The sequence below is a fragment of the Bos indicus x Bos taurus genome, chromosome 2, assembly GCF_003369695.1.
Source record: "Bos indicus x Bos taurus breed Angus x Brahman F1 hybrid chromosome 2, Bos_hybrid_MaternalHap_v2.0, whole genome shotgun sequence".
NCBI classification, from domain to species: domain Eukaryota; kingdom Metazoa; phylum Chordata; class Mammalia; order Artiodactyla; family Bovidae; genus Bos; species Bos indicus x Bos taurus.
In genome coordinates this window covers 90,601,443-90,625,635 of record NC_040077.1, presented here as the reverse complement: position 1 = coordinate 90,625,635, position 24,193 = coordinate 90,601,443, and the positions used below count along the sequence as shown (strand labels likewise).

The 24,193-nt window shown below is 44.6% G+C and overlaps 1 protein-coding gene across 5 annotated transcripts in view; it reads right to left on the bottom strand.

Annotated features, from left to right (window-relative positions):
- Window positions 1-24,193, bottom strand: part of KIAA2012 (KIAA2012 ortholog) — a 126,127-nt gene that overhangs the window by 27,331 nt on the left and 74,603 nt on the right. For all 5 annotated transcript variants that reach the window (XR_003514882.1, XR_003514885.1, XM_027564505.1 and 2 more), the window contains one exon: window positions 15,921-15,990. Coding sequence is in view for 3 of the 5 variants with exons in the window: in XM_027564505.1 (XP_027420306.1) it covers window positions 15,921-15,990 (70 nt within the window). In the remaining 2 variants the exon portion in view is untranslated. The remainder of the gene's footprint in view (window positions 1-15,920; window positions 15,991-24,193) is intronic.

Here is a 24,193-nt window from a genome sequence, read left to right as displayed (position 1 = left end):
TGGCAAGAATACACAGAAGAACTGTACAAAAAAGATCTCACAGCCCAGATAATCACAATGATGTGATCACTGACCTAGAGCCAGACATCCTGGAATGTGAAGTCAAGTGGGCCTTAGAAAGCATCACTATAAACAAAGCTAGTGGAGGTGATGGAATTCCAGTTGAGCTATTTCAAATCCTGAAAGATGATGCTGTTAAAGTGCTGCACTCAATATGCCAGCACATTTGGAAAACTCAGCAGTGGCCACAGGACTGGAAAAGGTCAGTTTTCATTCTAATCCCAAAGAAAGGCAATGCCAAAGAATGCTCAAACTACCAGAGAATTGTACTCATCTCACACGCTAGTAAAGTAATGCTCAAAATTCTCCAAGCCAGGTTTCAGCAATACGTGAACTGTGAACTTCCTGATGTTCAAGCTGGTTTTAGAAAAGGCAGAGGAACCAGAGATCAAATTGCCAACATCCACTGGATCATCAAAAAAGCAAGGGAGTTCCAGAAAAACATCTATTTCTGCTTTACTGACTATACCAAAGCCTTTGACTGTGTGGATCACAATAAACTGTGGACAATTCTTGAAGAGATGGGAATACCGGACCACATGACTTGTCTCTTGAGAAACCTATATGCAGGTCAGGAAGCAACAGTTAGAACTGGACATGAAACAACAGACTGGTTCCAAATAGGAAAAGGAGTTCGTCAAGGCTGTGTATTTTGTATATTGTCACCCTGCTTATTTAACTTATATGCGGAGTACATGATGAGAAATGCTGGGTTGGAAGAAGCACAAGCTGGAATCAAGATTGCCGGGAGAAATATCAATAACCTCAGATATGCAGATGACACCACCCTTATGCCAGAAAGTGAAGAGGAACTAAAAAGCCTCTTTATCAAAGTGAAAGAGGAGAGTGAAAAAGTTGGCTTAAAGCTCAGCATTCAGAAAATGAAGATCATGGCATCTGGTCCCATCACTTCATGGGAAATAGATGGGGAAACAGTGAAAACAGTGTCAGACTTTATTTTTCTGGGCTCCAAAATCACTGCAGATGGTGATTGCAGCCATGAAATTAAAAGACACGCCTTGGAAGGAAAGTTATGACCAACCTGCTGCTGCTGCTGCTAAGTCACTTCAGTCATGTCTGACTCTGTGCGACCCCTTAGACGATGGCAGCCCACCAGGCTCCTCCGTCCCTGGGATTCTCCAGGCAAGAACACTGGAGTGGGTTGCCATTTCCTTCTCCAGTGCATGAAAGTGAAAAGTGAAAGTGAAGTCACTCAGTCGTGTCCGACTCTTAGTGACCCCATGGACTGCAGCCTACCAGGCTTCTCCATCCATGGGATTTTCCAGGCAAGAGTACTGGAGTGGGGTGCCATTGCCTTCTCCATGACCAACCTAGATAGTATATTAAAAAGCAGAGACGTTACTTTGCCAACAAAGGTCCGTCTAGTCAAGGCTATGGTTTTTCCAGTGATCATGTATGGATGTGAGAGTTGGACTGTGAAGAAAGCTGAGTGCTGAAGAATTGATGCTTTTGAACTGTGGTGTTGAAGAAGACTCTTGAGAGTCCCTTGGACTGCAAGGAGATCCAACCAGTCCATCCTACAGGAGATCAGTCCTGGGTGTTCTTTGGAAGGACTGATGCTGAAGCTGAAACTCCAGTACTTTGGCCACCTCATGCAAAGAGTTGACTCATTGGAAAAGACCCTGATGCTGGGAGGGATTGGGGGCAGGAAGAGAAGGAGACAACAGAGGATGAGATGGCTGGATGGCATCACTGACTCGATGGACGTGAGTCTGAGTGAACTCTGGGAGTTGGTGATGGACAGGGAGGCCTGGCGTGCTGCGATTCATGGTGTCGCAAAGAATGAGACACCTGTAAACAACAGATGATGTTATTTTACATACTAAAACTTCATATCAATAGTATTGTATCACTTATGCAACATGCTTTATTTTGCTTATCATTTTGTCTTTGAGATTGTTCTTGTTTAGTTACTCAGTCATGTTCTACTGTTTTATGATCCTATGGACTGTAGCCTGCCAGGCTCCTCTGTCCATGGGATTTCCCAGGCAAGAATACTGGAGTGGTTGCCATGCCCTCCTCCAGGGGATCTTCCCAACCCAGTGATTGAAGCCGTGTCTTCTGCCTGGCAGGTGGATTCTTTACTTCTGAGCTACCTGAGAAGTCCATGTTTTTGAGATTAATCCCTGTTAATGCGCACAGTTTCCATTCATTCATTTTAAGCTGCTGTACCTTATTCCATTGTATACGTGCATGCTAAGTCACTTCAGTTGTGTCTGATTCTGTGTGACCTTGTGGACTCTAGCCCACCAGGCTCCTCTGTCCATGGGATTCTCCAGGCAAGATTACTGGAGTGGTTGCCATGTTCTTCTCCAGGGGATTTTCCCAACCCAGGGGATTGAACCAGTGTCTCTTATGCCTCCTGCATTGGTAGGTGGGTTCTTTATCATTAGCGTCACCTTCGAAGCCCCATTCCATTGTACGGTGTTACTTGCTCAGTTGTGTCCAACTCTGTGACCCCAGGCTCCTCTGTCCATGGAATTTTCCAGGCAAGAATACTGGTGTGGGTTGCCATTCCCAGGAGATCTTTCTGACCCAGGGATAGAAGCTCAGTCTCCTGCATTGCAGGCAGATTCTTTACTGTCCGAGCCACAAAGAAGCCCATTCCATTGTATAAACCTACCACAATTTATTTATCCATTTTGCTGTTGATGGCTGTTTTATTTCCAGGTTTTTGTTTTTTTTGTGTGTGATTACAAACAATGCTGCAAGGTACCCTCTTGAGTAACTGTTTATATGTGAGTTTCTCTAAGGTATATCTAGGAATGGACTTGTTGGGTTGCAGAGTACATGCATCTTCAATTTATTCAGTTCAGTTCAGTCTCTCAGTTGTGTCCGACTCTTTGTGACCCCATGGACTGAAGCACATCAGGCTTCCCTGTCCATCACCCAACTCCTGGAGCTTGCTTGAACTCATGTCCATCGAGTTGGTGATGCCATCCAACCATCTCATACTCTGTCCATCCATTCAATTTATTGGGTATTATTGGGTATTTCCAAATTGCTCTGAGTTTCTAAAACTCCATACCTTTATTAATAATGAGTGTTTAGAGACTTAAAATTTTTTTGCTCATCTGATTTATATGAAATGATATCTCTTTGTTTTAATTTGAATTTTCATGATTAGCAAGTTTGACTAATAAATAAATGGTTATTTATTTAGGTTCCCCCCCCCTTAAAAAAACAATAAACTAAAAAACCACAACAACCCATTTTTCATTTGGGTTCATTGTCTTTTTCATTCTTTATTAGTAGCAGTTTTTGGTGCATTTGGGGTACTAATACTTTGTTGGCTAAATGCACTAAAGATATTGTCTTCTATATTTGCTTTTTTAACTATAACATGTCAAAAACTTTAATTCTAATATAATTGGGTTTGTCAATAATTTTCTTTTTGGTTTGTATTTTGGATCATGTGTAAGAAAATTTTCCCTTCTTGAATTCATAAAGGTATTCTTGTATATTTTCTTCTAAAGGCTTAAGAATTTTGCTTTTCACACTTAGATCCTGAATATATCTGATACTTTGTGAAGTAAGGATTAAAAATTGGATAATCAGTTATCTCAAAATTATATAGTGAATAATAGTTTGTGCTTTCTCCACTGTTTTATAATACTTTTCCACATATCATTTCTATATATGGGTGCATTTATTTCTAGATTCTTTACTCTGTCTCTCCCTAAGTCAACATCATCAACCTTAAAGTAATTTTTGATATTTGACTGGGCAAACTCTTCCTCTTTGCTTTTCTTCAAAATTGTATTGGCTATTTTTGGCCATTCTTTATGAATTTTGGGATCAACTTCCACCAAAAACCCTATTGGGGATTTTTAAAAATGGAGTTTCATTGAATTAATAGATACATTTAGGGAGAACTGTCACCTTCAAATCTATGAATATTATATGTAGCATTATATAGAATGTTATATTTATTCAGACCTATTTTTAGTTAATTTAATAAAATTTATAATTTCTTCATGAAAGTCTAATACTTTTTTTAGATTTATTGATTTATTGCTAGGATATATATATGTGTGTATTCTATTTACATAGGATATATACAATATTTTATATTATAATAATTATTATCAGATCAGATCAGTTGCTCAGTCATGTCCGACTCTTTTCGACCCCATGAATCACAGCACGCCAGGCCTCCCTGTCCATCACCAACTCCCGGAGTTCACTGAGACTCATGTCCATCGAGTCAGTGATGCCATCCAACCATCTCATCCTCTGTCGTCCCCTTCTCCTCCTGCCCCCAATCCCTCCCAGCATCAGAGTCTTTTCCAATGAGTCAACTCTTCGCATGAGGTGGCCAAAGTACTGGAGTTTCAGCTTTAGCATCATTCCTTCCAAAGAAATCCCAGGGCTAATCTCCTTCAGAATGGACTGGTTGGATCTCCTTGCAGTCCAAGGGACTCTCAAGAGTCTTCTCCAACACCACAGTTCAAAAGCATCAATTCTTCGGCGCTCAGCCTTCTTCACAGTCCAACTCTCACATCCATACATGACCACTTTATTATATATGTATATTAATATAAAATACATAAATACTATATATGTCTTAAAATTACATTTATCCTGCCTTCTAAGCAACACCATTAGACAACTAAACAGTAGAAGGAAAAAAAATTCTGGTAGGAGTTTCCCAAGTAATAAATGAAGTGAGTATGATAGGATTTCTATATTACCACTTCATAACCTCTAATGAATTAATGACTCCACAGCTGCTAGCATCATGAAGAGGCCAGTAAACACCATGCCTCCCAAGGCGAGAATAAGAACACAGTGCCCCCCTCCGTACAGTCGTCTTGTCAAATGGAAAAACCAAACTTGCCTCTGATCAAGTCTCTAGAGCTAAGTACTAATTTACAGAAAATACAGAAGACAGAGAAACATGGAAAACTATACCATGAGAATACAATCAGCAAAATCTAGATTGTGGGAAACTCTACAGGGCAAGTGACGCAATTTCCTAAAAATAAACTAAATGAGGGAGGGAAAAAAATAAATGAGGAAAACCTATAAAGCCATATGTCAACCAAAAAAAGTCATATTAACCAACCACAAACAAAATAAAAAACAATTATAATAATTTTGAGACAATTAGGATGTTGAAAAAATGGATTGGATATCCAATTATATTAAAGAATAGTTCTAATTTGTAGATACAACAGTGGTAGTATGGTTATGTCAAAAGAGTCTTTTCTTGTCTTTTAGAGATATGTACTCACGTATATATGAGTAAAATGGTATGAGCCTGGAACTGGTTTCAGATACTATGGAAGGGAGGAAGGGATTGGGAATATGGGTGAACAGTATTGGCCAGGAGATGGCTACATGAGACTCACTGTCCTATCCATCTTTGTGCATGTTTGAGGTTTTCTATAATAAGAATTATTTTAAATTTGCATTATAAATTGTACTTTATTTTGCAAACACTAATTTTTTCCACAATCGATTTTTGTATATTGATCTATACTCAGGGAAAGATTGAGAGCAGGAGGAGAAGGGGGTGACAGAGGATGAGATGATTGGATGGCATCATCGACTCAGTGGACATAAGTTTGAGCAAACTCAGAGAGATATTGAAGGGCAGGGAGGCTTGGTGTGCTGCAGGCTATGGGGCCACAAGGAGTCAGACACAACTTAAGACTGAATGACTATGTTTAGTAATCTTGCTGAATTTTGTTTGTCTTTTAATAGCTTGTCTTTAGATGCCTTCAGATTTTCTACCTGCTGCTAAGTGGCTTCAGTCATGTCCGATTCTGTGCGACCCCATAGACGGCAGCCCACCAGGCTCCCCCGTTCCTGGGATTCTCCAGGCAAGAACACTGGAGTGGGTTGCCATTTCCTTCTCCAATGCATGAAAGTGAAAAGTGAAAGTGAAGTCGCTCAGTCGTGTCCGACTCTTAGCGACCCCATGGACTGCAGCCTACCAGACTCCTCCGTCCATGGGATTTTCCAGGCAAGAGTACTGGAGTGGGGTGCCATTGCCTTCTCCAATTTTTTACCTAAGTAGTACTATTGTCTGAGAATAATGGCAGGGTCATTTCCTCCTTTGTGTCCTCTTCTGTTTCATTTATTTTGCTTTCTCTACTGTACTGGAACGATGGTGAAAGAGAAGCAGTGATAGAGGGTCCTTATCCTAGTCTTGCCTCTAATGAGGCTGCTTCAGAAGTTCTACCATTCAAGTGTGATGTAAACTACTCTTTAACAAAATCAGGTATTCCTCTTTCATTCCTAGTTTGATCATTTTAAGTCATGAATGGGTGAATTTTATAAATTGATTTTTCCTTTTGCATCTACTGAGATGATCCTAAGTACGGACACAGGTTTTTGAGTGTTAGACCATTTTTAGTTCCTGGGGTAAACTGAATTCAGTTGTGGTACGTTTGGATACACATATACGAGTGAGACTGGTCTATAGATTTTCTTTCTTATGCTGTTCTTGTCTCTAGTTTCAACTTCTTTTTGGTTTTGATGAATTTGGGTGTCAAGTTAGAAATAAGCTTTACTTCCTGGGAGGTGAAGAGGATTTTCAGGATCAAGGGGCAACAGCTGTATTCTGGGATTCTGGGGGGTTTCCATCCTGGGCTGCGTGGAGTGAGCCAGAAACGGTCTTAAGGATGCATCACTTCCCACTACAGAGGAGAACTTTGAAATCCTTTCCAGAAGGAAAAATAAAGGAGTGATACCGTGTGTAGGTCATCTAGGCTGCTAAGAGCTAGCAGACTACGATGAACCCAGTGCCAGGGCTCCAGACAGCAGAGCCTGGCAGTGTACGGAGACTGCAGACCAAGGCAGAGCAGTTCTGGAAGTGAGGAGCTGAGACCCACATTGCGAGGCGGCCCTTTGCAGTGGGAAGCACCTTCAGGCTTTGGATGCTGGTGCAGGAGCAGTGCCTCCCCTCCTGGGCACGTCCTTCTGGTCTCCCTATTTTATCCCCAGCTTTAAGAGAAACTTTGCATCAGTGGCTGCTTCACTTCTTGGCATAGATTAGGTAGTCGTTATTCTTGTTCCTTTCGGAGCTGTTTATTCCTGGTGTTGGGAACTGCTCCTAAGGAAACGCCTTCAAAACCAAAGTAAATTGATCTAAACTAAATGAAACACCTAGGAACACTGAGTTGAGGCAGACTCGGGTTACCTCGGTTTTCATTATTAGCCACGGTTTTGCATGATTCTCTTGGCTTTTAGACCTCAAGTTCCTTTACCTACAGTAGAGATTCTAAATAATCTCCAAGTTTCATGCTGGCTTAAAAAAAAAATGGTGCCATAATTTTGTGGTGTTTCTCCGACCTTGTAATTATTTCCTAATCAGAAACACATGGATGGCTTTTCCTGCTTTTAAGAGCCAGGGGCTTGGAGTATAGAAACCTGGGTTCATGGCTCAGCTCCTTCACTTAGGGCTGTGTGACCATGGGTTAGTTACCTAATCTCTCAGCCTCATTTGCCTCCTCTGGGAAACAGGGATAAAGCACCTTATCTTATATGGTTATGGTGAGGATAAAATGAGATAAAAGTACCAAAAGAAAAAAAAAAAAAGCACCTTGTAAAGTGATCTGCTTCAGAGTAAGTGTCAAACACTCCTTCCCTTTTCTCTACCCAAGTGACGATGTCCCGAAAGCTAGCCAAAAGATAAAGTATAAATGGCAAAGTTTATACTGTTTGGCTGGCACTTCAGGGTGTTGCCCATTTGCCTGCATCCCACTTTCTTCCTAGAGTCTGAGTCGGCCTGTTGGGCAGATTTTGAGACTGTCTGGCTCTGAGGGTGTTCACCCAGGCCTGGGATCCACAGGAGGTCCTGGCAGGGAAAGGCATCACACACCACCGCTGGGAGAAGAAAAACCGACACAGGAGGCCCGGAGCACAGACCCTCAGAGGGTAGCCGAGCCTGCAGTCCCAGCCTCGCTGCAAGGAGGTCAGGAACGACAGGTGGGGAAGGCCTGGTGCTGGCCGCGCTGCAGGGTCCGGGAGCCGCCGGTGGGCGGCGGGGCGGGGACCAGAGAAGCCGCCACCCGCTGGGAGGCAGAGACAGCCGCTGCTGGGCCCTTCTGTCCTCTCTACCCTCTCTCCGATTTGCCACACGTTTTTTTTCTCTTGGAAAACCTGCCTGAAGATTCTCTTCATTTCGATTTCTCCTGGGTGTGTGTGAAGCATTTCTTCTCCGTTTCCCCTTGACCTTTCTGCTTTCTCCCCTTCTACCTGCCAGCACTCCAGGGTCTGCAAACATTCCCTTTGGTAACTGTTAACAACCAGGAGAATGGATCTCTACAGATGGAGTCTGCAGCCTTGCCTCTGCCCAGTTCTGTGAGCAAGGACATATTCCTTAACTTCGCTGTGCCTCAGTTTTCCCATCTGGCAAAATGAAAATAATAAGAGCTCCTTCTTTACAGGATTGTTATAACAATTAAATGAAGCAATTTGCAGAGAATGCTTAGTCTGATGCCTGGCACACAGTGAGGGTGAACTGCTGCCCCTGTCTCACTGGCTTCATTGCAAATGGGTGAATGTACTCTGGGTTCAGTAAACTCCTTCCAGCATGTCTGGCATCACCTCCTCCAGGCAGCCCTCCCTGACTTTTCCCCGTCTCTCCCATGTTGGTCTGCACCAGCTCTCTTGGAGTGCTAAATACATTGAAGACACAGATGGTTTGAACCATGCCTGTACCTGTCTGGCTCCTCTATCAGAGTGGGTGTTCCATAAAGAGTGTGTCTTATCCAGTCATGGAGGGCCTGGCAATTAGCAAGGGATCAGCAAATGGTTGCTAAGTAAATGAAGGAAATCCCCATTTGTGTAGTGAGTGCTGAAAACTCAAGAAGGCCGGAATCTGGGATCTGAACCCTGGAGCTTCTCGGTGGTAACACTGAGACTTCTGCTCTTCGCCTTAACAGAAACAATCCCAAGATCACCGAGTCACAGGAAATGAGCAGCAGAGACTGAAAGGTCAGCCTTCTTATTTCCTGATGCCAGAGAAAGTCAAAGCCTAGAAGCCAGCAGGTTCTTGGCTGCTTCACGCTGGTATAGGAGGACTGTGGTGAAGCCAGTATTCTCATTCTTGACCTGCTGGGCTCTCACTCACTGGCTGCTGTGGCTGAGCCTGGGCTCCTTGTGTGGCACAGGAGCTGCTGGTCTCCTTCCAGACTCTCTCGGTCAGGGCCCACCCAAGGTTGACTGGGCGGCAGAGCTTTATGTGTTGAATGGCGGTTGGCTTTCCCTGGGAGTGGGTGTGGTGGAAAGAGCTTGGGAGAGAGGTCCAGCCCCAGTCCTGGCTTTCTGCTTATCACTTATCACCAACCCTGGTGACTCACAGATGCAGAGAGAGTGAGGGTGGGACATGGACCCTGAGAGATTATCCAGGCCCCCTCCTTGGTTTAAGGGAAAGGAATCTATGGCCCAGAGAAGTGATGTTCTCTAGGCTCTGGGGCCTAATCAAAGACAGAACTGGTAACTGAATCCATATCTTTCAAATCTGAAACTCAGTCTCCTCAATGAGGCTATTCCAGGGTTTCTGAAATAATAATGGACACACGAAGCACTTGAAGATCCTGTTAAGGCACAGGTAGGCCTGGGAGGAGACCCCAGATTCTGCCCAGATTTCTAACAAGTCCCAGGTGGATTTTAATCCTAAAGGAAATCAACCCTGAATATTCATTGAAAGGAATGAAGTTCCAATAATTTGGCCACCTGATTCGGAGATCCGACTCATTAGAAAAGACCCTGATGCTGGGAAAGATTGAAGGTAGGAGGAGAAGGGGATGACAGAGGATGAAATGGTTGGATGGCATCACCGACTCAATGGACATGAATTTGAGCAAACTCCGGGAGATGGTGAAGGACAGGGAAGCCTGGCAGTGCTGCAGTCCATGGGGTCACAAAGAGTCAGACAGGACTGAGCAACTGAACAACAGCAAGGTCTGGGAGGAGACCCCAAATTCTGCCCAGATTTCAAACAAGTCCCAGGTTCTAGCTAGAAAGGGTCTAGGCCAGTGATTCTCACAAAAACCAGGGCTAGACAGGCCAGCTCTGCTATGATGTAACTATTTAATGTACTAGCCATTAGTTAGACCAGACTGTTGGGTTAATGAAGGCATGCCAGCTATAGGGCCCTTCACACAGAAGCCAGCGGGGCCAGGCCCTCCTCACCGGCTCGTCCTTATTGGTCACCCCTATTGGCTGCTTCTGTGTCTTCTGTGCGGATGCAGTGCAGATGCAGGTCCTGACTGGTGGCTGTGGGTATGTAAGTGCAGTCCTTCTGGAGGACTTGGACCTTGCTAACCCCTACAGGCACTGTTTCTTCACAGCAAGTATGCCAAGCCCAAAGTTGAGTCTTCCCTATAAGCTCTTAAGGGTAGGAGCCTTGGTTTGTCTTTTTTGAATCTCCTGAATGCTCAGGTACTCATTCCTCCATTTACTGGACTGATTCATCTATGGAACATCTGCTAGGTCTGGCTAAATAATGCACATCCTTGCCTTCAAGAAATATACCTAGCATGTGGGCTCTAATGTGGTACTTAGTGGTTGCTCAATATGTATGTCGGAGAAGGAAATGGCAACCCACTCCAGTATTCTTGCCTGGAGAATCCCAGGGACAGAGGAGCCTGGTGGGCTGCCGTCTATGGGGTCGCACAGAGTCGGACACGACTGAAGTGACTTAGCAGCAGCAGCAGCACCAATAAGTATGTGTGAAATTGGATTAGACTTCAGTGCTCTGGAGGAGGTGGCAGCGTCATCAAATGATAGAGAGGGCGAAGGAGAGCAGCTGGTGTTGGCCGCTCCCTAATAAGGGGCTCATTTTCAAAGAAGGGGTCTGGCTCCTTCGGCAGTTCCTACTGGGACTGGTGGAAATGAGAGCACTGAAGCCTCACTGAAGTCTCTGCACTTTTGAAAGGTATCAGGCAAATTCTCAAATGCATCATAATTTTTAGCTTTCCCTTTGACGCTGTAAAGACCAATGGGAAACAGGGATACACAAGCTCCTCTTCTCAGGCCAGTCACAGAGCGGATGGCTAAAACATGTATGGTGTCTGCAGCAGAGAGAGAAATGGAACTTCCCTGATGGTCCAGGGACTGGGACTCTGAGATTCTAAAGCAGGGGGCATGGGTTCGATCCCTGGTCGGGGAATTCGGATTCCACATGCTGTATGGCATGGCCAAAAAAAAGGAAGAGAGAAATGGCCCACCATGGTGACTCTGAGTCCATGAGGTAGGAAGTGGTAGCATCTGCCAGACAGAGCCATCTACCCAGCTTGGCAGAGATGCTGCTGCTGCTGAGGCTGCTAAGTCACTTCAGTCGTGTCTGACTCTGATGCTAAGTCCCACCTAGTGTCCATTCTGCCCTGTGTTTGGGTGGCAGACCCCCTCACATTTTAGCTTGACACATGAACACATAGCAAGACATTTCATTCCCCAACCTCACTTGTAGCCAGGGAAGCCAACGGGATATGAGCAGAGGTGGAAGAGGTGCAATTCCTGAATTAGGCTCTTACAAGGCAGCTGGGCCTTTCCCTCCCTTGTCCTGCAGGGTGAAGGGGAAGCTGAGCCAGCTCTGACCAGGCAGACAGGGGTGACAGCAAATGGAGTGCCAGAGAGACGATAAGAAAGAGCCTGGGTCCCTGGACAGCCCTGTGGAGTGGAGCTGTCCCACCCCCTGCCTGCCAGCTCAGACCCTTCCCTGAGAGAGAAATAAACCTTCCCTCTTGTTTGAAGTCACTTTCTTTTGGTCTTTGTTAGAACCAACATCCTAACTACTGCACGTCTGTCTCTTGCATGACAGAGCAATGATGCTCTGAGCCTTTTTTCCTGGTAGAATAGAAATGGTTGGTCTCTAAGGTTTTCTGCCAGATCTGCCTTTTGTCTTCCACCCTGTATTGTTTCAGGCTAGTCACTGGGGACCCCCTACACTCATGCAGGGCTCCCCAGATCTTTCAAAGCTCCTGAGACTGTTTTAAGGTCTGCCACATTCCGAGGGGTTCTGTCACTACTGCAACATGACCTCATTCAGACTGGGTCTGCTACCTGGCCCTGGACCTCAGCAGAAGAAGGACTCTCAAAGAGGACTCAGTCAGTCCCTGAGAGCCAGTAACCCCACCCTGCCTCCCTGCAAATGAGACGGATTTGGAAAGTAAGTAAATCATTATGTTCCATCATGTTAAACCGAGAACAAGTCTTTCCTGATAGGGCTACTAAACCAAGGTATTTAAGAAGTAGACTGTATCTAACCTTCAGTGAGTACTCACTGTGTGCCGGGCGTTCTTGCAAGCACACTGTGTGTATTAACTCCTGTATGTCACAACCACCCCACAAGAGAAGTACTATAGGATCCCTGTTTTACAGATGAAAAGATACCCAGAGAAGTTTAGTAACTTACCCAAGGCTGCAGTTAGTAAGAGGTGGAACCAGGATTTGAACCCAGGGACTCAGATTTGATAACTGGTGCTCTTTTTTCTTTTGGCTGTACTGTGAGACTTGCAGGATCCTAGTTCCCTGACCAGGAATTAAACCCAGGCCCATGGCCCACAGTCCCAACCGCTGGACCACCAGGGAATTCCCAATAATAGATGCTCTTGATTATTGTGATGCTGCCTAAACAAAGCTCTCCAATGTTCATACTCCTATTATGTCCAAAAGAACAGATTAAACTGAGTCACTGTCAAATTCAGAGAGATAAATCCTCGAAGCAAGGCCCAAGATTGTGGTTCTCAAAGTGTGGTCCCTGGACCACTAGCCTCAGAATCACTGAGGAATTTAATAAAATTGTAAATGCTATGACCTCAGCCCAGATCTAGTGAGTCAGAAACTCTGGAGGCCCAGACATCTTTATTTTTACAAGCCTTCCACGTGGTTCTGAGGCACACTGAAGTTTGAGAGCAGTTGGCCTAAGAAATAAACAAGAATTGAAAGAAGAATGGAAATTTTGGACTTCCCTGGTTGTCCAGTGGATAAGAATCTTCCTGCCTGTGCAGGGGACATGGGTTCGATCCCTGGTCTGGGAAGATTCCACATGCAGAGGAGCGACTAAGCCCATGTGCCACAACCTCACAGCCCATGTGCTGCAATTACTGAAGCCTAGCAACTTAGCAGCAGCAGCAGAAGCAGAGCAATTACTGCTCTAGGGCCCGAGAGTCACAACTACTAAATCCCTGTGCTACAACTACTGAAGATCTTGCTTTGCTACAAGAGAAGCCACCACAATGAGAAGCCTGTGTACCTTAACTAGAGAAAGTCCACGCCAGGGATGAAGACCCAGTGCAGCCAAAAAGAAAAAAAAAGAATGGAAATTTTATCCCTTCCTTGGACTTCGGGGGTGAGAAAGAGAGGCAGAAAGAAAAGTTTCATATTTAAAATAAGAGCTGTTTCCCAAGCCCTCTCTGACTTGGGGGTTGCTGTTTTGAACTGTCTTGTGAAAACTTGCATGCTGTGTTCTCAGCAAGTCCAAGACTCAGGGTATTCTCACTGGATGTGGCCCTGGCTCATTGCTTATAGTTAATCTTGCAGCTCACTACTTAATTTAGAGGAGGAAAAAAATCCTGACAATTAGTTGTAAGACCCATGAGGGGAAAACTGATCCTTAAATAGTTAAAAAAAATTCCTTGGCACTCCCTCCTTTTTTTCCCTTCAAAGATTTGAAATCCTTTTTGAACATTAGCATTTATCATTCGGGACAGGCAAATGCTTTCTTTAATTTTCTGTGGTGATATTTCACTGGGTAAAAGACTGTCTGAGTAACCTTTATGGAACTGAGCCGGGGCCTGTCCCTCCCAGGAAATCTGTTTTGACTGACTTGGTCATTGCTTAGATTTGGCCATGTTCTGCACTGCGTAAAACCTCCACTGCACTTGGCCAAGACCTTGGAGCCTCATCAGTGTTCACAGTCTGGATATGCGATTTACAATATGGAAGATATGAAGACCGGAATACATTTCCCTGGTTATTGTTACTCAGCTTTTAAAACGGAAGTGGCAGGAGACGTAGGTCAGCAGAAACCTTGCTTAAAAGTTTGACTGAACACAGGGATCAGGCTACTGTAGTATTTTATTGTCTGATATTCAGAAGCAATGAAAAATTTAAAAATGAGTATAAAATTATAATGAATATTAAAATTAATTTTGGGAGGGGAGTGTCATTTGAAAAAAATAGCAAAAGATAGAAACTAGAAAAAGATCAAGTTAGGGTGCAACCCCCAAATCCATGACTTGCACTCTTATCTCCAGTAAGTTCTATGGTCTCTCTCACCCTATGAGGGTCCAGACAGGATAGGAAGAATCGTGCCATCATTTCACAGACTGGTAAAATGTGGCTGTGATGAGGGTACATGGTTATTCATTGAGATATCCAAGTTGAGATTCATATTCATTAAAGGGCTATGGTACATGAATTACTTCATTTATCCCTCATGCAAACTTATGAGGGCAGGGCAGTACTGTTTTTTTGTTTTTTGTTTTTTTTCCTGACAATTTTCCGGTCAAGCCATGCAGCATGTGGGATCTTAGTTCCCCGACCAGAGATCAAACCCGCGCCCCCTGCAGTGGGAGCTAGGAGTCTTAACCACTGGACCACAGGGGTAGTCCAAGGGCAGTCCTGTTTTCGTCTCTGAAAACAGGATACTGAGGTGGGGAGGTTAAGGAAGAGGTAGGTAGTCCATCTCCAGAGCCCAGGCTCTCCACTCATCTGTTCAGATCTGCTGCTGACCGACTATCCAGAGAACCTTATGTGACTTACAGAAAGGTGTCCCAGTAGAAGGACCAAGTAGGCAAAGGAGCCTCCCCTGGGTGGATGCACCCAGGGGTGGAGCGCCTGGGAACATAGCAGAGGCGGGATTTCAGCCCTCTCTGGCTCCCTCTAGGGATTCCCTGGTGGCTCAGACGGTAAAGCGTCCACCTGCAATGCGGGAGACCTGGGTTCGATCCCTGAGTTGGGAAGATCCCCTGGAGAAGGAAATGGCAACCCACTCCAGTACTCCTGCCTAGAAAATTCCATGGATGGAGGAGCCTGGTGGGCTACAGTCCATGGGGTCGCAAAGAGTCAGACACAACTGAGCAACTTCACTTTCACCTTCTGGCTCCCTCTGCTGGACGCTTTTATACAGCAATCCACAAACGCAATTCTGGCGGACCCTGCATCCACTCCTTGAGAATGCAAGTGTTTCTCACACAACTGTTTCCACTCCTGCAAGAAGCAATGAGGATAAAATCCACCTCTGTGGACCTGGGCCTAGCTAACTGAAGCATCCTGTAGCAAGCCCAGGTGCTCCCCGCCAGGGAAGAGCTTCCAGTTCAAGGTATGAGAATATGAGGTATGCCCCAAAGCCTAGTTCTGGGCCCAATCTTTCCCAGAGTCATCATCATTATCAAATGCAGCATCGTTTTTGGAGGAAGTCACATTCAAACAGCTCTGGTCACCCAGAGCTGTGGGTGTCAGGGGCTGGGTCTCCAAAGATGCTGGTCTCCCTTTGTTGAAAGGTCGTCCCTCCAGACAGGGAATCTAAGGTCCCTCACCTGCATACCCAAGTGCTGGGGAAAGCAAGAGAAGCCAGAGACAGACATGCATGTGGGGTCTTTTTGTAATGCCCCAAAGTCTCCACTGCCTTCCATCAATCTGCAGCCGCTGGCAGGAAATAAATCTCTCAAGTCCAAGGACATAAAAGCATGTCATTATCAGTTGGCTTGTGATGCATTAAGAGTGCATCAGAGTCTATACTCTGCCTTCCAACCCATGGCCTGACAGGAAATGGAACAGTCATTCCTCATTAACATCTTTGAACAATGCACAGATGCGCAATTCATCCCACAATTATTGTAATCAGATATGATAAAACCCAACCCAACTGTCTCTACCTTGAGCGTCTGGATGATTTTCTCTGAGTTCTCCACCTTCTTCATGATCATCCATCTCTTCTCTACTTGCCTGTTAGGTAACAACAACAAAAGATACATAAGACACAATAAATGCAAGCACTCCTAGGGTCCATGCCCTTTGCTATAAGGGAATCCAGTTTTCTTAGTGGTCTCTTCTCCTCCTTTGTCAGTTTATTTTGACTTAAGTGTCCAAGAAGGCTGCTGCCAGGGTGAATGGCCCTGAAGAGCCAGGTGGGCTTAACAGTGACCTTGAGCACTGTCTTCATCCGTCATTCTGGGGAAGGCTTGTCTGCCTGTCCAAGCTGTGCTCCATGCCTGACATACTTGGGGAAAGAATGTCGCTGGCAAAGACGGACTGACAGAAGGCAGCGAGGTACCCGCAGGGACTCGGGGGGGCCACAGTGTGACCACTGCAGAGAGGGGGCAAAGTGGAAAGGTTGGGGACAAGTTAGACTCTCAGTACCTTGGTCTTTGCCTTGAAAACAGATGGAAGGTACTGAGGGATTGAAGTGAGGGAGCAAAAGGGTCAGGCTTGTGGGGTTTCCAGGATAACCATGGATTGGATTTCTTACCACGTGAAACCCTTTCTTCTTTCTCTGAGTGATACAAGCTGCTTGCAATCCCACAACCCAGAAATCTCTATAATGATGGTCCTCAACACTGACTGCATCTTAGAATTATCTGTGGAACTTAAAAAAAAAAATTCCTAGGCAGTTGTTGTTGTTCAGTCTCCAAGTCATGTCTGACTCTGCAGCCCCATGGACTGTAACACACCAGGCTTCCCTGTCCCTTACCATCTCCTGGAGTTTGCCCAAATTTTTGTCTATTGAATTGGTGATGCCATCCAACCATCTCATCCTCTGCCACCCTCTTCTCCATTGCCTTTAATCTGTCCCAGCATCAGGGTCTTTTTCAATGAGTTGGCTCTTCCCAGCAGGTGGCCAAAGTATTGGGGTTTCAGCTTCAGCATCAGTCCTTCCAATGAATATTCAGGACTCATTTCCTTTAGGATTGAAGATTCCTAGGCCCTAACCTCCAACATTAAAATCAGACTTTCTGGAGCTGGAGCATCTTTAAGGCTTCTTGGGTGATTCCAATATGCAGCCAGGATTGAGAACCATGGCTCTTCTCTAGAGGGCAGGAAGAGCAGTTCTTAAGTTGCCAAGGAAATGTGGCGGGTTGAGTCAGTGACTCAAATAAAGCCCCCAGTGTTCTATAAGGCCAGCTCTTGGCCTTTGTCACCTGAATCTGTGTGATACACAGCTTCACTTCAGCCATGGAGAAGGAATCTGAAGGCCCTAGAAGCCTCCCCCGGGACTCCAGTTCCTCACCCTTTAGCTGACAGTCAGTCACTTTATCATCAAATACATAAGCTGCTTTGAGAAGAGACAATTATCTGCTAATTTGTTTTGACATTCTCTGCTTGCTTGGTGGCTTTTTACCCGGTGTGCTTCTCACCTGTTAGCTTAGTGTTTGTGGCTGCTAAGATATTCTGACTAAGAAAACCTACATCAGGTAAGTAACTTTCCTTCTTTTGCATGTGTCCGTTTGGAGACAAAGCAGATTTGGCCTGATGCAGTTAAAAAAAAAAAAAAAGAAAAATTCATCCCTGAGTAAATGGAAAGGTTTTTAAAAAAAAAACGATTGCAGGAAAAACCTGCCTCAGTCTAGTAAACTGCTGTTAGAAGACTACAAAACAGATAAATTTTTTAAAATCCTGTTTATAAATCTTTTTAGTCTAACAGGAAATTGGATTAAAAGGGAAAAACAAGCTTCCTCTTTTGGAAGAATTTCAAAGCCCAGAAGAATAAACCTTCAGTCTTAATAGCAAGCAGCTATCAGCTTTCAGGAGCAAGAAATACTCTTCTCCTTTCACAGATGGAGAGATGCAGACAATTTTCTGATGAGTCCCCGTTAGAAACATAAATAGCTTTAATTTGAAATTCTGGGGGGTTCCCTGGTGGCCCAGTGGTTAGGACTTCCTGCTCCCACTGCCAAGAGTGTGGGCTCAATCCTTGGTCCGGGAACTAAGACCCCACAAGCCATGTGGTGTGGCCTTAAGAAAAAAAATTCTGCCTGTTGCTTAGAAAGGTGTCAAAAACCTATTATTTTTTACATACATGAACACACATGTGAAAAGACACATCTGAGGTCATTCATTGCAGCATATTAGAAACAACTTACATGTCTCATCAACTGGGGATGTATTAAGTAAATCACGGTAATTTACACGATGGAATACGATGCAACCATTAAAAAGGATCTCTTAATGAATTGAAGTAGAACTCCAAGATATATTAAGTAAAACAAAAAAGTAAGACCGTAAGCAATGTGTATAATACGTAACCTGCTAAGTCACTTCAGTACTGACTGACTCTTTTTGACCCTATGGATCAGGCTCCTTTGTCCATGGGATTCTCCTGACAAGAATACTGGAGTGGGTTGCCATTTCCTCCTCCAGTATAATATGTGAAAACATATATAAAATATGTCTCTACCCCAGGAAGGGTACACAGAAAACCAGCCAATAGTGGCGTGGGATGGGGAGGGAGCCCAACTGGGAGACATACCCTTTTATAGTTAAATATTTTAAACCTCCTGAATATATTTTGAATTCAAGATTTGAACTGGAAAAACTAAAACTAAATAAAATGCTGTCGCTTTTAATGAGTTACAAAAGCAATGATTGAAACACGGCAATAATACTCAAGTGAGCCAAACAAACCAAAGGACAGAAAATTCAGATCCCAGCTCAGTTATTCTGGCCAGGTCATTCACTCTTCATCTGTTCATTCAGCTTACGACTATATATTGAGTGTCTGTTGTGCGCAAGGGACTGTGCTGGACGCCGGGGGCACCGAGCTGAAAAAATCTGTGAGAAGCTCAGTAACTTGTTTCTCAGTAGAGAAACAAGAAATCTCACCGTTGCCATGCAGTGTGATAAATGTAGTGATATGACAGGTTTCTGCAGGACCTCAGGGGAAGTGAAGCTAAATTAGGCTGGGGAGGTTTGTTTACCAGTGGACGTGGTGCTAAGTCCTGTGGGGAAGGGGAGGCGGGCAGTTCCCGCAGAGCAAGGAGGCTGTGCTGGCGCCAGGGATGTTCGGCATGGCTTCAGTGCCCAGACAGTGGGAATCAGACTCTGGCCAGCCAGATATTGCATATTGCAGTCTGGAGTTTTAAAAAATATTTTTTTTTGTTTGCTCTATTTTTCTATTTATAAAAGAAATACATTTTTTGATGCCAGGATTTAACCGGAAGGCCAATGGGGACGTGGTAGGAAATTTCAAGCAAACCAGTGGCATGACTGAGCTGTATTTAGAAAGAGTGCTGGCAACAGTGTGGTATTCTAGGGCTGGGGAGGGGTGTGGGTGAGTGGGGATGGTAACAAACACTTGGTAAACACAAACTGCAGTGCTAAAACCAGACAAGAGAGACAGTTGCCCCAGGGGTTGGGGTGCAGGCCCTGGACTCAGACCTTGTGCACTGAAGCTTGGATGCTACATCTCAGGCCTTACAGGTCATGTGAGGTAATTACTTCCTGAGCCTCAGTTTCTGCAACAGACAGGGGCTGGGCCAGGTGTCCTGAAGGTCTCAGCTGTTCTTGGAGAACCTTCCACTGGCCCTGCCCTCTCCCCTCACACCCAGCCCCCTATCTGAGCATGGTACTTCTAGGCCCATAGCAGGCTCCGGGAAAGAACTACAGGGCGGAGGGGGAGCAGGAGCCAGAGGTGGGGCTCCAGTTGGCCTCACGCTGTATGACTGATCATAGCCTCTCCATCTGTGAAATGGGAGTAATGATACATTTTGTAGAGAGTTCTTGAAAAGCTAAATTAGGAAAATATATTTGGAAATTCTTTGTAACATATCATTTAACACATGCATTATATGACCAATTTCAATGCCTTATTGATGCTTGAAGGGAATCAGGGTCTCATTTGTGAGTTTCAACTGCAAGGTCGTACAATTTTTCTCATGTATTAAAAAGATCTCACATTTATTCTTCAATAAAGCAAATGGATTTATGAAAATCATAAGGTATCTTGCATTATTAAGATGAAAGTATTAAATCTCTGTTCCTCTTCCAGGTACTGAAAGGCTAAACAAAGATATACAATTAAATTCTTCTCAGGAACAGCGCAGATAAACCTTATCAATAAGAGGAATTGTAGGTTTGGTGGCTTTGAAAACTAGCTCCCTCTCCCACCAGTTACATCACTCTTTGGTTCGCTCAGCTCACCAATCCTCAGTTTCCTCATCTGCACAGTGGTGAACTGTACACTTACCAGGAAGGGGGTGGGGGAAATTAAATAAGGTTTAATATGTGGAAGGCCTGCTCTTAGCAGGGATCAGTGAATATTTCTTTCTTCTTTGTGAATTGAATCCTTTATAGATGTGAAAACTCTTTGAAAATTATTATTTCGTCTAATTCTCGCCTCACCATTGAGAGGTAGGTAGGGAGGTTCCAGTATTACTATGTCCATCTTACTGAAGAGGCAGCTGAAGAGGAGTCCCACAGTGTGACAAGGTTGCTCAGAGTCCGAGAACACCCAGGGCTTCCCAACTGCTGGTCAGATACTTTAATATTGATAAGAGTCCACTTAATTCGGGCTTTTTTTTGGGAGGAACTATCACAGACTCAATGCCCTGAATATTCTTGCTGGCAAAATTATTTTCAAGTGTCCTGGGGTCATCGCATCTGGAAACCAGCTTGGGATTCATCTGCAACTTGCCTACTGGTGGTCAACAAAGTAGGTTTCAATGACTCTAGGCACCGGAACTTCCCTCCTCAGGGGCCCACTCCACCTCTGGACAACGTCTTGAGCATCAAGCATCGTTTTGCCGTTACTTCTCCTCACTGAAATCCATGTTGTCTCTTCCCCACCTGACCACAGGGTTCAGGGTAGTGACAGCCAGACTCTTCTTGGCAGGATGTACCCACACCTGCCTGCGTAAGTTACATCCAAGTAACACCTGACTCCTAACCAAGGACAGGGGACAACTCAGGGTACCCCATTTCAGGCAGGTCCCTCTGTCGGGATTCAAGGGCACCAAGCGATGACTGCCTGTGTGATGGCTGTGAGGTGGAGGCTTATTTCTCATTCTTCATATCCTCTGGGCATAACGTACATACCCTTTGATGTCAGTGTCGAGTATAAGCATACTCAATTCTGTATCTAGCATTAATTGGCATTATTGCTATTTTCTTCCCCACTACCATGACCTAACCCTGATAATTTATTAAAATTCCCAGGGAAAGAAATCTCTATCTTAATTTATTCATCAATTACCATTTCTTTTACAAAAAATAGATTTAAAAAGAAAAAACCTGGGTCAATTTTTATGTGAACCCAGATGTACTCTGGGTTGATCATGTTTCCCCAGATCTAAGCCTGATACAGATTATCCTAGAAAATGGGCTGACAGCATTGCCTTCAGTGTTATAAAGAGGTTCTTGAATCTGAGGAGGATTCCACGTGTAATAAATGAAGGCGTCTCTCCTGTAGCAACCTGGGCTGACCTCTGCACAAAACTGTGCTGATACTATCCACTTCTTTGTTTATCTGCCTCTTAGATTACAGATTCCTTGGAAGGCCAGGGATGGCGATGATTCATCTCTGTACACTCAGCGCCTAACAGTGTCTGATACACAGTAGATGCTCAATGTATCCTGTCTGAAGGGAAATGAGCGATCATGGGGAGACAAAGCTTTATGCTGACTCCACAGAACGCAGGTGAAACGGAGGGGAATGGCAGAGCCCCGCAGAATCAGAAAATCTTCCTGCAAAAGACTGGATGAGCGCTTAGGGATGGAATTTTCTAGAAGGAGCTGTGTTGGATGCTTATCTAATTTGGTAGGCGCTGATTTTGATTGGATAGGACTCAGCTGAGGCCTGCAGGGAAGTTTTATAGCGAAGTGGTTGAAAACATGGGTCCCAGGATCTCTCTCGGAGAGGCAATGGCACCCCACTCCAGTACTCTTGCCTGGAAAATCCCATGGACGGAGGAGCCTGGTGCGCTGCAGTCCATGGGGTCGCTAAGAGTCAGACACGACTGAGCAACTTCACTTTCACTTTTCACTTTCATGCACTGGAGAAGGAAATGGCAACCCACTCCAGTGTTCTTGCCTGGAGAATCCCAGGGACGGGGGAACCTGCTGGGCTGCCGTCTATGGGGTTGCACAGAGTCGGACACGACTGAAGCAACTTAGCAGCAGCAGCAGCAGGATTTCCCTGGTGGTCCAGCAGTTAAGACCACACTTTCACTGCAGGGGGCGCTAGTTTCTTCGTGCCATGAGGTGTGCCCAAGAAACAAACAAACAAACAAAACATGGACTCTGGCGCAGGGCTGCCTGACCAACTGTATGACATTTGAGAAGTCACTTCACCTCTCAAGACCTTACTTTTCTCATCTGTAAAATGGGATAATGCTACCTAGTTCTTAGATTCGCTTTGTGAGTTAAATGAGTTCTTGCATGTAAAATTTACAACAGAGCCTAGCACAGAACAATTGTTCATTCATGTTAGCAATTGTGATTATTTATATTCCCTTCCATTTCCCTTTTCTGCTCCAATATTTTTGTTTCTTACCCTCATCCCCTGAAATGTGCACTGCTTCCTACATGCACCAGCCAAAAATGAATGAAGTGCCCCGTGACTAGGCAGGAAGTGCAGAGATGAAAAGTATAGACTGAGTTGAACAGCCTGTGTGCCTTTCTTGATTTGAGCTTTCCATCCTTTGATGTACAATCCTGAGATTTGAGTCTTTCTGCGAGGCAGCCCCTAAGAGTCTGGCAGCTGCCACCTCAGCAAGCAGAAGGTCTATCTAGGGAGAGCTGTTAACACTGAACATTTGCAAGAAAAGATGTAGTATGAGGGGCAAGGACTGGTCTGGGAGTCAGAAAGTCTACAGTGTCCCCATCAGTCTCATGCAGAAGCAGACTGAGTTATAATTTCTGTGAGTCTTGAAAAGGATGGACTAGAAAGTGGGCCTTGGGGATGACAGTGCCTTTCCTTCTATAATATGGTGCCAAAATTGCTGAATGAAAACGTGTAACAGGAAAGCACTGTGGACACTAAATACACACACAAAAATTGTAAAATCCCTCACTTGCAGCTTCTAGAGGCTCCATAAATATGTTCTTGTCTTATTTACATAGCAGTTATTAATTTACCATATACGTTGCCTGGACAAGGCTTTATCTGTTTTGTTTGTTGATGTATCTCAAAGGCCCAGAAAGTGCCAGACACACAGTAGGTAGTGGATGCTCATTATGAGTTGAATGAATGAATAGTGCTAATGACGATATCGCATCCCAGGAAGCATCAACCATAATTCTTCAAGCCCTAAGGGAAGAACTAAAGTGTTGCTAAGGAAAAGAAGAGCATAGTTTCATTAACATAAGTGTTTGGGGATGAATTGTGTTTCTCTGAAATTCGTATGTTGAAGAATACCCTCAGTATCCTAGAATGTGACTGTGTTTGGAGACAGGATATTTAAAGAGGTAAAATGAAGTTGTTTGAATGGTCTATAAGCCAATACGACTGATGTCTTTAAACAAGAGGAGATTAGGACACTGACGTGTAGAGGAAAGATCACGTAAAGACACAGAGAGAAGACGGCTATCTACGAGCCATGAGAAGACCTCAGAATAAATCAACTCTGCTGACACCTTAAGTTTGGACTTTTGGCTTCCAGAATTGTGAGAAAATAAATTTCCATTGTTTAAACCACCCAGACTGTGGTACATTGTTTTGGTGGCATACGATGAATAATGAATCAAAGTAATTATTTTGAATACTTCTAGGAAAATCTTTAGGTTTGCTTCCCAGAACCATTCTCTTCTTCTAAGTTTGCCTTTTTGAAACACTCCTCTCCTCCCTACTCTGAGTTCCTATGGCTCCAGGCTGGGAAAATCAGTGTCTTCCATTCCTCTGGCCATGGTGATTTCATTTGTGCATGGCCATGTGACTCAAGCTAGGCCAGTGATTTAGAAAACAGAAGCTCATGGCTATCTTGAAACCATGGGGAAAGAGCCTATCTAAGAGGAAACAGGAAAGAAAAACCCAGCCATGGAGAGAGACAGATTTGGGGCATACGTGACTCGGAATCAAAGCCCCACCTGGCAGAGCTGGGACTGGGACCACTCAAAGCAGCTGGAACCTAAGAACTCTGGACCAGTGAGGTTAGGAGGGTGACCCACGTGAACTTGGAAGTCCCTGCCAGTCTACAGCACTGGAAAGTGCTCCCAT